The sequence below is a fragment of the Colias croceus genome, chromosome 1, assembly GCF_905220415.1.
Source record: "Colias croceus chromosome 1, ilColCroc2.1".
NCBI classification, from domain to species: Eukaryota; Metazoa; Arthropoda; class Insecta; order Lepidoptera; family Pieridae; genus Colias; species Colias croceus.
The window spans coordinates 10,549,058-10,562,221 of NC_059537.1; the positions used below are offsets into that span (position 1 = coordinate 10,549,058).

Sequence of the window (13,164 nt, forward strand, 5' to 3'; positions counted from 1 at the left end):
AACATGAATTCTTATTAACTTGCTGTTTATGTAAAATATTGTGTGTTTGCGATATATGATAATACTAGCTTCCGCCCACGACTTTGTACGTGCATCCCCGTTTTCCCCGTTCCCGCAAGAATTTCGGGAAATCCTTTCTTAGGGGACGCCTACGTTATGACATCTACCTGCATGCCAAATTTCAGCCCGATACGTCCAGCGGTTTGGGCTCTGCGTTGATAGATCACTATATCAGTCACCTTTGAGTTTTATTTATATAGATTTTGTTAATTTAATCTTATACCTACTTAACTAATGTATGTTAATTTTTAATAAATGTATGAACTGTAATCAAGTAGGGATTTTACAAATCTAATTTTAAATGGCACCTAGAAATAGCACTTCATGGAATTTATTATCGAGATTATTATAGTGTTACGTAGAATAGATTTATTCAAAAAAAGTGCAATATATTGTTGTGATTCTATAAAATGTTTGGATATGTTGTGCAGAGGTCATATATTTTTGTGCAAAAAATATTTTATTAATGTAGAAAATAGCCTTTAAAATCTCTATGCCTTATGTAGACATGCTAGAAATTAGAAATAATTAATCACCAAAATTTGAAAGTACTATAAAATTTTAATAATTTGTTACTGTGATATACAATTTAATTTATAATTTTTATTAATATAATATGTTGAGCTTATTTAAAAATCAGATCTGATATGAATCTCTATTTATTTCAGAAGGGAATCTATAGTACCTACATGAACATGTAAATGATAATAAATTATATAATATTCAGATTATCCAGTAAAATCTGTTTCATTGTGTAAATGTAAGAATGTAATATATGTATTTATCTGAAATAAAGATATTTTATCCATACTTATTTGTATTTTTTATTTGTCTGAAGGACTGTTACTAGTGTAAGCTCTCATATTGTTCTGAATATTAAGATAAGAAATATGTTTCTTTTTAATACATAACATTCCATAGATATTCCCCCAATCCTTGTAACATTAAGTCTAAATTAATAGCAACACAATAGTTTGAAAAATAACAATTTTTTTAAACTCATAAGGATTACAAGGGACACATTTAAGAAGAGAATTGTTTTCAATGTGATATATAACAAGCAACGGCTAATGGTGGCTTAGTAATAGAAAACTGGAACTAGTAACTACAATCAATATGTCAACTTCCACACTTGTTGCGTGTGCAAAAAAACTTATTTTTTTACTTTTAAGTCTGTACACAACACAATAATAATATAAATACACTCACCGGCACGGAATCTTGGCCACTGCAAATTTTTGCGTAAAATAACACTATTTCTTTTCTACTACAAAATTCAATAAAAATTTAATCAAAACTAGTTACTTTAATGTTTTTACTAACTTTTAGTAATAATTGGAAGTTTATAAGAAGTACTACCGCGTAGATATGAATTAACCAAGAATTTACGCTTTTCCTGTGAAATTTAAATGATTTCTTAAAAAATGCACAAAAATTAGAAAGAACGTTTCCATAAAAAAAAATTGAACCTTTTAATATAGGGTGTTTCCTTCTGTTGCCTTTAACACTGTTTGTATCCAGTCTGGCATACTCCAGAAGACATTTTTGATGTCCACTTGAGCTATAGTGTACCAAACGGCCCTAGCTGTATTTCTAAGCTCATCTAACATTGGTGCTGGGTTGGAAACGAACTTTATGTTTCTTTTAAGCATGTCCCAGATGTGTTCTATTGGATTAAGATCCGGGCTACGAGCTGGCCACTCCAATTTTTCAATAATGACCTCTTGAAGGTACTCTTATACGCATCGTACGACACGCGGACGTGCGTTATAGTGTATTAGTAGCAAATTTTCTTCACTGATAAACCTGTAATAGGGCTGAACATGTTCCTGGAGAACTTCCTCGATGTACCTGATCAAATTTAAGCCATTATCTACGATAATTAACTCCGTGCGAGCATCGGAACTTATACCTCCCCATACCATTATTGAACCTTCATGAAAAATCGCAGTTTGAGTATGGTGATGGGTGATAACCTCTCCTCTCATCTCCTCTATACTGACGCTTGACTATCAGAAGCTCGTAAAGTGCCTTAGCAGTCATCTGTGAACACCTCACGAGCGCACTGGCTGTGGGTCCAGTTTTCATGTTCTCGTGCAAAACGAAGACGTGCTTCTCTGTGATGTCTGAGGAGTTCTGGACGGCGTGCTGGTCTGCAAATCTTCAAATTAGCTTCCTTCATTAGTCTTCTCACCGATTGCTCACTCACATTTATTATCCTGCTGTTTTAGAGCCGGTGGCGTATCTCAAAAACTGTCAGAAAGCCATTTCAGAGTATCTCTTGAACAATAAACGGGTCTTCTCGAGCTGATGTGCACCTCACGCCTTCATTTCCTGGTCTGCACGTGTAGCTACCAGTCTCCTGGTATCTTCTCCATGCATAGTGCATCGCTGAACGTGGTACGTACTGTACATTAGGTACTTTACGTTGCGGCAGTCATTGGTCTAACATTGTGATGGCCTGAGCAGGTTGTTCAGATGTTAACGGCATTTTTTTATTGTTTGTTATGATCATTGACTACAGTACAACAATAACAATATCTTAAAACGGCATAAACGATATCGAAAAAAGTTTAAAACGAACAATTCGTAACTTCGGCTTAACCGCACAAATCACAAATTTCGAGTAACTCTTAAAAAGTGGTAAAAGATTATTCTCAAACTTAATGATTTCTTACCATAAAATTAAACAAATAATATGTTAACATATCTGCATACAAAAAAAACGTGAAAAACACTTCAAACTTTTTTTATCTGCAAATTTGTAAGTGGCCAAGATTCCGTGCCGGTGAGTGTATATTGTGTACAGGAAAACATTCTGAGGAAACCAATACATTTGTTTATAATTTATTGTATGTCAATGCCCAAACCATATTTGTAGGATTATCTATGTTGCTGTTGAAGAAAAAATTAGAATGATGATGACAACAAAGTAACACAATACATTCTACAAAGAAACATTTAAATTGAATTTAGTTTCGGCTAAGGTTAATTAAATGACAATGGTAGGAGTTACATAAAAAGAAACAAAGGTTTTACTTTATTACAAACTAATTATTATACTACAAACAATACTTTACTAAAAGTTTATAAATAAGGTCTATTCATTTCATTCTTTTTGGCCTTCTTGTCTCTAGCTCTTGGGAACCAACGATGAGGTGTTGTGAGAGTCATTGAAGATAATTGCTGTCTTGCAAATTCTGGTTTCATCTCTTTGAAAACTCTTTTAACTTCATTATAATCCGTCATACGGAGTACAGATTTATCCTCGTGCACTTCATCTGGCAGAGGTTTGGAACATTCATAGGGAAATTCTTGTTCCCTGTGCAATGCTACTATAGTTGATCCATCATCCGTTATTACAATCTTGTTGTATAATCTTGCGATTACGTGTTTTGGTTTTAAGGCAAATGATCTCATTAATTGAGCCATTTTAAAGAATCATCACAATTTAGAACTAGATTTTATGTTGTTACACAAAATTTATATATTTTTTGGTATTACCTATAACCTCAAATCCATATAAAAAGGTACTCTGTGCTCAAATCTCAATCCCAAACAATTTAAATTGACACTTTATGGTTGACAAAAGAAGTACCACAGACTACAGAGAAGTATAGAATTTTGGCCACAGATTATTGTTAAATTTATAGGTATTAAAAAAAATCAAGGCCCGCGATAGAAGCAAGAAGCTTATATATAATACACTGGAGATTTCGGTATGAACATTGACGTCTAACAAGAAAATATTTTTTATCACTTTCACACCTAACTTGGTATTGCCACTGTTAATACGAAGTTTTCCCAAGGCTACTATGTATGCTGTAATATTCTGTGCAAAAGGTTAGTTTTTGTATATGAGTTTGTTGATAAATTGCCAACAACGTCATTCAGAAGCATTGTTGGATGAGACAATTATTATTTATGCTAAATAAAATAAGTATCTGAACCAAATATTAAAAAGCGATACTCCCTGATTATGGGTAGTCACCATAATAAAATTGTAGCAACTCTCACTTTGTCAATATGGCATGTGTGTCAAAAAAATTGCGTCGCTTCGAATATTTAAGTTAACCCTTAATAGGGCAAAGGCCAATTGGTTACCACCTCAGTTTATTGACCATAAACCAAGGATCGTTTTATGCATGATTTCATAAATTCATCTTTTGGAAGGTGTAAATAGCGTATAAACTTTTATTAGACCTGGCAATAACGTAACTGAAAAAGTTTACAAACTACCAACAATTAAAAAAAAAGTATCGAAAAAATTTGGAAATTGGAGGTATGTGGTTGCGTTAGTTATAATTTTGTTCTAATAAGATTCCGGTAAGTGGTTTTGTGATATTTGGTAGCATTATTGAATATGTTTAGCTGCATGACTGTTATAGTAATTTTTGAAATGAAGTTTGTACTATTCAGAAAATCTTTGTAAACTCGGTGGTAAAACTTATACCATTGCCTGGTTACACCGACATAATATAGTGTTTGGTGGTTATATAGTTACCATTACCCTTCTCGCAATTGCTATTTCAGAAAATGTCGAATACTAACATCAAGAAAAAGAAGCTTTCGGACACTGCAATTGAGAGAATTTTAGAAGGAAATCTCTCCGATATTGAAAGCAGTGACGAAAGTATCTCGGAAGAACCACTTTGGGGCACTAACAAAATTGGTCAGATAAGATTCCAAGGCATAGCATACCAAAGTGCTAACTGTAAATATGCGCGTTTGGCTCGGAGTCTAATAGATGGATTCACATGCAAAAAAATAACAACAAGTATTATTTTCAAGATTAAAAAAGGTGGGAATTTCGGAGTACCCGCTGAAATCAGACGCTCTTCTGTACCACACTACCCGGAAAACCAGGAAAAATTTACTAGATGTCGATTATGTAGCACGAAAAGCATTCAAAAACGATTGAGAATTATTTGTAACATCTGCAAAGTAGCTTTATGTGCTACACCATGCTTCAAAAGCTTTCATATTGCTCCAGAATAAGGAGAAACTAGGGACTGTAGCAGCTCTAGCTCTTGTACCTTGACGGGCTAAGGTCAAATAATTACCACCCAATTTTCGCGTACTTATGATAATATATTCTTAGATTTTCTTGAATACGATTAAAATAGGTCCTAATATACGAATAAATAATAACACAAAAGCTGTTTTTTTAATATTTTTTACCTCCGCCCTATTAAGGGTTAATATTGTTGCTTATTTAATGAATATTTTCCGAATATAAAGAATGCATTGCATGTGCAAAATTGCAGAAGTGTTTGGACACCAAATTCTGGCATAGAATTCCACAGGCAAGTGTATATTTACGTTATTTACAATATTCCTCAATACTCCTGCATTTACCTGTTTAGAATCATTTCAATGGCAAAAATTGTCTAATTTAGCATCATTTTAGTAAGCAGTCATGTTAAATTTGTTATTTCCCTAATACTTTATCATTTTTCAACAAGTTTTCAATAAACAAATTTAACAAGTAAGGTAACCATGATGACGAGTTTTTATGGATAGCGAAGAGAATATTTTGTAATAACAATAATAAGATGAAAATTTACAACACCATTTTAAAGATTGTTACTAGTAATGAAACAACACACGTCATCGGTATTGCACTCACATGTAGTTATAAGATTGTTCGTTTTTACATTGAAATTTATACTTTTTTAACTTACCTCATATTTTTTTTGTTTTACGTATTTCAGCTTTCCAAAAAGTAAAATAAAAAGAAATATATGTGCCCATCAAGGGTAAAATGACTGAAGATAACGACCCAGAAAAAATACCTTTTGAAAAATAAACTGTAAAGTTAGCTGAAATTTGTGCAAGGCTGCTTTAAACAGTTTTTCTTTGATGATTTTGGCTTGAAATTGACCCGTCGAAGCAACGCGTTTAAAAAGAAGATCTGAGTAGCTTACAATTTGGTAAACAGCATCTGATGCAAAACACAACTTTCCTCTATTTACAAAGGATGTTAATAATAAAAATAAAAAAACTTTATTTATTTGCCTTCACAACTTATACTATTACAATAGAACAAAATATGTAAACGTGTAGCATTTACGTTGTGAAGGACTAGTGTCTGAAATAGGTCTGTGAAAGACCTGTAGTACAGATCACTAGCCCCCCTCGCGGATGATACTACTTAAATACATTTATAACTTAACATAATAAACAAATGGCAAGAAGAGAAAAAACAAAACAATAGACTGAACTTAATATCTACTTCTACTTAAAATAATATAGACCTATTAATACGTGACCAGTGTATGTGTAATTGTGTAGTGAGTGTTTGTCTGCATGTATGTGTGCGCGTGTAATATGTATGTTTGTATGTGTGGGTGTGTGAATGTGTTAGTTTGTGTGTGCGTCTGCGTGTATGTGTGAGTGCGTCTATGCGTGCGTTTTTGCGTTTGTGCGTGTGTGTGTCATATATAGAAAGATGTATAAACAGTGCGGAATAAACATTAAGTTTTTATGTTTAAAAGATTTTCAGTTTGTTGGTAGTCTAGGGTTTTCAAATAATTACTTACGGCTGATTTACAATTATATTTATTTTTAGGATATATGTTTAACGTTTTATTTATTAGGTTATAAAGAAAAGGTCCCATGAAGCAGAAAAAATTGTGTGAATGAAAGCTTTTGAATTGTAAGGTCGGGCATATCTTATCTTTGCGACGTTGGCTAAATTGTAGGTTTTTGTCAAAAACTAGTTGAGAATGCTGTTTTAAGATTGTTTGTAGTATAAACGATTGTCTAACCGTCAGCAAGTCCCACTTTTTGTATAGTTCGGTGGTAGGGAAACGGTAAGGGAGACCAGCACCAACTTTGAGGATCGAGCGCTGGGCTCGCTCAACTTCTATGAGGTAACTCTTTGCACTACCGCCCCAAGATGTTATACAATAATTTATCAAAGAGCTACCTAGGGCAAAGTAAACCATTTTAATGACTTGGTGATCACCTATATGTCTTAAGCCCTTAAATATGTAAATTAATTTACGCAGTCTTGTTACAAGTACATTTATATGTGGTTTGAAAGATAGGAGCTGATCAATGGTTATGCCCAGATATTTAATAGTTTCAGTCCTCTCGAGTATTGGACATTGGCAATTCGGAAGAATGGATGAACAAGAGTGAGCTGCAATAGCAAAAGATGAAGATGGAAGCATTTTATTTCTATGTGCAAAAACCATATATTTTGTTTTCATTACGTTTAACGTTAGGATGTTGCGTTGGAGCCAGTTACAGACAGTATTAAATCCCTGTTGAGCGTAATTGAATACCTCCTCCCATGAATTACCAACAAAGAAAAGGGCAGTGTCATCGGCAAAAGTGATGACTTTACCATGTGGGAGATTGAGGTTGCACAAGCCATTGATATAAATCAAGAAGAGCGTTGGTCCGAGTATACTTCCTTGAGGAATTCCATATTTAACTGATAATTCATCACTAGTTGCATCACTATTTAGCCTGACACGTTGTCTTCTATCAGTCAAATAGTCACTGATTAGTTTTAATGGGATGTCACGTACACCGATACTTTCTAGTTTATCTAATAGGTGAGGGATAGAGACCGTGTCGAATGCTTTTGCCAAATCAAGAAAGATTGTTAAACAATTTTTGTGTTTATCTAAATTATTGATGATAGAGTTGACTAGTTCATGGACAGCATCACTAGTGGATTTGCCACGTCTAAACCCATATTGATTTAAAGAAAGCTTACTATTGGACTCTAAGAAGCCAATTAATCTTTTATTTACTAGACGTTCTAAAATTTTGGATAGTGTTGGCAATATTGATATAGGCCTGTAATTATTCACACAGTCTCTATCACCTCCCTTATGTATTGGATTTATCAAAGCTATTTTAAAAGCGTTAGGGAATATACCTAATGACAAGCTCAAGTTGCAGATATGTAGTATTGGTGGAATCAACAAGTTAGCATACCTCTTAACAATTTTTCCTGAAATAAAGTCAACGCCGGAGAGAGAATCATTATTTAAGCCATTAATAAGATTTTGAACTTCTTCTTTATCAGTGGGAAGTAAGACAAGTGAATCAAGAGAGGATGAACAATTTGGATATAAATATGAGTCAATTACTGGATTTGAATTTTGATTCGAGCTGATTAGCTTATCCGCTAATTTAGCACCAACGTTAGCGAAGAAATTATTAAAATCATTAGCACTTTGGACAGGATTTGTAGACCCTAAGCTAATATTACTAGGTGATGTTTTTTTACAGTTACAAATAGATTTTATAGAATCCCATATTTTTTTATTATTTCCTTTACATTTCTGGACTTCTTGCTTTTCAAAGTTCCGCTTTGCCTTTCTTATTAGAGCGTTACAAAAATTCCTATAGCGATGATAAGTAATTTTTAGCGTTTCATTATTAGGATTTCTCTTTAATTTTTTATGTAAATTATCACGATTTCGCATCACGCGCAAAAGTGACTTAGTTATCCAAGGTTTACGTATTTTTTGCCGTAATGGAGTTATAAAAATACGAGTGTTTTTAATTATGAAGCTAGATAAACTGTTTATTAATTTATCAGTAGCTAGGTTAGGATCATTAAATTCAGAAATATAATTGAAATTAAAATTAGATAAGTCTGCGTCAAGGCCGATGAAATCAACACGAAACGATTTATTAGAGTTATTGAACGATGATGTTACTTGCTGTAGGTTCACGGCAACACACTCATGGTCCGTGATAGATGATTCAATTATAAAGCAAGTAGCTTTTAGATTAGTTCTGATCATAGCATGATCGAGGCAAGTCCTCCCGTGAGTAGGCACAATGTGGCCAGGTAAGATGCGATAACCAGCTAATAAATTAAGGTAATCGTATGCCCGTTTATCAGTTGTGTTTGATGAGATATCTATATTAATATCACCACACAATATAATATTTTTATAAGAACTAAGTTTTGTGAGGAGTACATCTAGAGAGTTAATGAATTTTGATGTATTTGTTTGGCTCGGCGGGCGATATATTGCAATAATACAAGTTTCTGAATTTAAGGTTAATAATAAACAGTTAGCATCACTAATATAAGGTTCCTCGTGCGTTACAATGAGGTGTTTGTTGTAATAAATAACTACTCCTTCGTTTTGAGTATTTTGAGAAGATGTTGAAATGTAATGATAATTATCAAGACTTGGGATGTTTCTAGTTGATGACAGCCAACATTCCGATAACACAAGTACTTATGTCCCACGAAATATTAGATCTTTGGAGAAATGTTATAAGATTCGGCATGTTACGGTTAATACTGCGTATATTTTGTGACAAGAGATTCAGATTGAGTTTACTATTAGAATTTATGAGATGTTTATCAATGTTATCTATGTCGCATATTATTGAATTGGCCACTTGTATATCATCTAGATCAGAGTTTAAGGTTTCAACTATTGGCATCATTTTAAATAATATATTAAACGGGGTAAATTTACGTGTCGACGGCAACACCGTGACACGTTAATTGTGTAATAATTGTAATAAAAATAATAATATAAACTCTGATCATAAACGCAAGTGGCTATTAGTTGTTTGATTAAAAAGTAAAATAGAAAATTGATATTGATAATAATTGTATGGCTCGTTTTATTTAAAGAAATAGGTATGATATTTCTATTTAGTGTAAATATGTATAAAGTGCAGCATGTGTGTGGGTAACTGAATTTTGTGTATTTTGTGTAGTGAGATAATTGTCTGTATAATGGTTGTTTATACGTAGTTATGTGTTTTGGTCCGCAAATAGGTATAAAGCAAGTTGAAAAAATTATATAAAAATAAAGGGTAATATAAGGTGTAATACGTAACAATAAAGTAAAATTCATAATGCGTACATTATATAGTCATGCTATTTGTTGACATAGGTCAATATCATTCACAATACGTACGGGTTTCGAGCTCAATTCTTTTTTAATATATATCTTTCCGTAAGAGGTCCATGCTGCAAACAACTTTTTGTTTTTGACGTTTTCGCGCGCAACGTAAAAAATTCTTCGCATTTTACTAGATAAGAACTCAGAAATATAAATAGGACGCGAAGGTCCTAGTAAGTTAATATGCTCAGTGTTCAACTGGGATTCTTTATTTTTGCGCCTATTTTTGTTGTAATTTATAAGATTCGACATAAAGGATTCCTTACGGAAAGATGTTGTGAATTCCACTAATACAGCGTCTGATCTTGTACGAAATATTTCACGTATTTCTGAATTTTGAATTGGCGAATCGACGCCTATTGTCGAACCGATGTTGGAAATAATATTTGTAAGTGTTTCTTTATTCTCATTAGGCTGTTTGTGTAAGTTCCTCACTTCAAGAGTAGTACAATGGGCCGATTTTTCAAGTTGTTCCAGTTTCAACTCCAGGGATGCCACTCGATCCTTATATTCCTTATTTTCTTGCTCTAATTCGTGTATTTTAAACAATAAGTCTTGATGTTGTCCAGAAATCGTTTCTACTGATTTTTGTATGTCCTGGTTTTGCGACATAATAGTAGTCAAAACATTATTTAAAGATTCGAATTTCATATCTTGTTGTTCTTTAAGTTCGACGAACATGGATTTTATATCGGAATTTGACGCGGACGGCGTAGCGGGAAGTTCCGCAAAGGAACGCTTTTGACGCTTCGTTATATTAAAGTAGTTGTCCGCCGATTGTTGCATACACGAAGTGTTGAGAGCCGAATCCGAGTTGTATTGCAAATTAGTATTTGGTGTATGCAAAGAATCAGGTGGTGAACGTTGCACAGACATAATTTCGGATAAATACAATATTCGTTTACTGTCAATACACAGTTTTAACTCGTGTGAGTGCGGTGCAAGGTTGAAATTCACTTAGCAACTTACTAATATTATATCGGATCGAGCGAAGGATTTGTTTTGCAGTGATGAATAAAGATGAAGATGAGTCACTCACGTAACTTGTCCTCGTCGCACGCGTGTCGTCCCGTTCTTCACAAACGCTTAGCTCCTGCGTTTGATGCGCTCCTAGTACTCGTAGTTGTATTACGGTGGCGGTGGAACACGTTTTGTGTGTAGCGAGTGCGCAAGCGCCCAGTAGAAGTGATCAAGCAGACGCGTTATGTTATCCTGGTATTTGTGACACGTACGGTAAATTGGATGAATGAAAGAAACAGTGGCAATTCCTTCGTATTGTTTACCCCAATGCGAACTCTTTGGTTTTTATGAGCTCCTATTATTTTGATTAAATAAAACTCACAATTCACTTTAATTTTAGTACAAAAATACAAATTACTTAGAGAAAGAAACACGTCTGTACTGCACAGTGTCCGAGAGGGAAGGGAAGGCTAAGTTAATGCTATATATCGGTTCATATCCAAGCTTTGTAGCCAAAAGTTATTTAAAACTATCATTCTATACCAATTAAAATTGTATCCTATAAAGTATGACCAGTAATATTATAATATAAATACTGTTAAAAATATATGTCGTTATTATTTATAGACCATGATTTTTAGTTTTTTCTATTTTGAAAAATCCTGAATTTACAAACCAGCGTGGTCACTCCACAGAAAGAGACAAAAAACATGACTGACGTCATTCTAGGTCATATTTTCTTGCTACAAGTTAATGGTCATAGTGCAATCTCCAGTGTATTCTAAGAGTGTATTAGATATAAGCTTCTTGGATAGAAGCATATAGAAGCTATGTAATAGCTTAAAAAAACTCAGAATACCAACACAGTATTTCTTGATTTTGAAGTGAAACTTCTTTATCGGGGTTGGAAAAAAATTTAGTGTAACATTTTTCCGTTACGCGCCATCTTTTTCTTATCCCTACCACGCGTGATTCGACGTATTTCTGTAAATTATTTTTTGAAAAATATTTTCCCTGGCTTGAGCGGCCCGATCGGGCCACGACACAATAGATTTTCTATTGTTTCTGTGATTCCGGGGCTGAGTTATTACGGTCATATAGAAGTTTCACTTCTTATGTGTGTACACGCACACATTTTTTTACTCCCTATATACTATAATCGTCCAAGAAATCGTCATTGCTCATATTTTTTGCCAGTAAGTATCAAAATAGTATTCTTTATCGTTAGGTCCGTATAGGTCCATCATTGAAATTGTTAATTATTAATTGTTTTATTATTCATTATAAAATAATTAAAACCTGCGCATGCGTATATCATACATAAACGACGCAAAATTTAAATTGGTATCGTTTCATAAATTAAATCAATAAATATAATTATTGTTCTGAGAGTACTTATTTATTAAAAACCTCCTTTTCAATCTGAATTAAAATTACATTAATATTAGTATAGATAAAAAAACAAATAAAATAGATAATTAACAATTTCAATGATGAACCTATAGGGCGTATTCAGAAAGAAAGCTTGAAACTTATCTAACTTGAAACCTTAGATTACAAAATAAAGTACAGATGGAGCATGACAACCGCCCGTCGCCCTTGTCAAAGAAAATACGAAATCAAAAACAAATACGTCGCTGCACCAGTGCTATAGCGCATATATTGTCATGAAATACGTCAAAAAGGGTTTGCAATTTTAGTAAAAAAATGCTGTCTTGTGATAATAAAACGCTGTAAAATTTGTTCCCGAAAACAAAAAAAAAGATGAAACATCGTTTCACAGGTTTTCTGTAGATTATTTGGCTGATTTATTTCTATAAACGAATAATAATTTTACAGATATGAAGGAATACAAAACTTCAACGTATGTTGCCAGTATTTTGAAAATGAATTTGCCATTTTTATTGGTAAAACGGTAAAATGGTTAAAAGATCTTCAGGGTAATGCTGTTGGATTTTTCGATCGTGAATGTGATTATTTGTATAGTGCACTAAAGGTTCATGATCATTATTAGATTATTTTAATAAGCATAATACATTATTTTGTTACTTTTATAAAGCTTAAAAACGTCATAGTCATTTTCGCTAGCGATTTAATTTATGTGAACTCCATGATGAAAATAAAATGTCCCGTATTCTCGACTAAAAACTACCGCTATTCGCATTCATATATTTGAAAAATAAAAAATAATTTAATTATTATCGTTAATATTGAAACTTTTTTTTATGTGATTTATTTAATT

The 13,164-nt window shown here is 33.1% G+C and overlaps 1 protein-coding gene and 1 long non-coding RNA gene across 2 annotated transcripts; one reads left to right on the top strand and one right to left on the bottom strand.

Annotated features, from left to right (window-relative positions):
• Window positions 1-3,072: 3,072 nt before the first annotated feature.
• Window positions 3,073-3,574, bottom strand: LOC123692277 (39S ribosomal protein L42, mitochondrial). The gene has a single exon (XM_045637003.1). It carries the CDS (start codon window positions 3,490-3,492, stop codon window positions 3,148-3,150), a length of 345 nt encoding a protein of 114 aa, XP_045492959.1. The 5' UTR covers window positions 3,493-3,574; the 3' UTR covers window positions 3,073-3,147.
• Window positions 3,575-4,126: 552 nt separating this feature from the next.
• Window positions 4,127-5,269, top strand: LOC123692521. The gene is made up of 2 exons (XR_006751575.1): window positions 4,127-4,386; window positions 4,594-5,269. It is a non-coding gene; the product is annotated as an uncharacterized LOC123692521 (long non-coding RNA).
• The last annotated feature ends 7,895 nt before the right edge of the window (window positions 5,270-13,164 follow it).

Bases quoted from the DNA above. Each gene is read 5' to 3' on its own strand.
- LOC123692277 (XM_045637003.1), bottom strand. From the start codon at position 3,492: ATGGCTCAATTAATGAGATCATTTGCCTTAAAACCAAAACACGTAATC.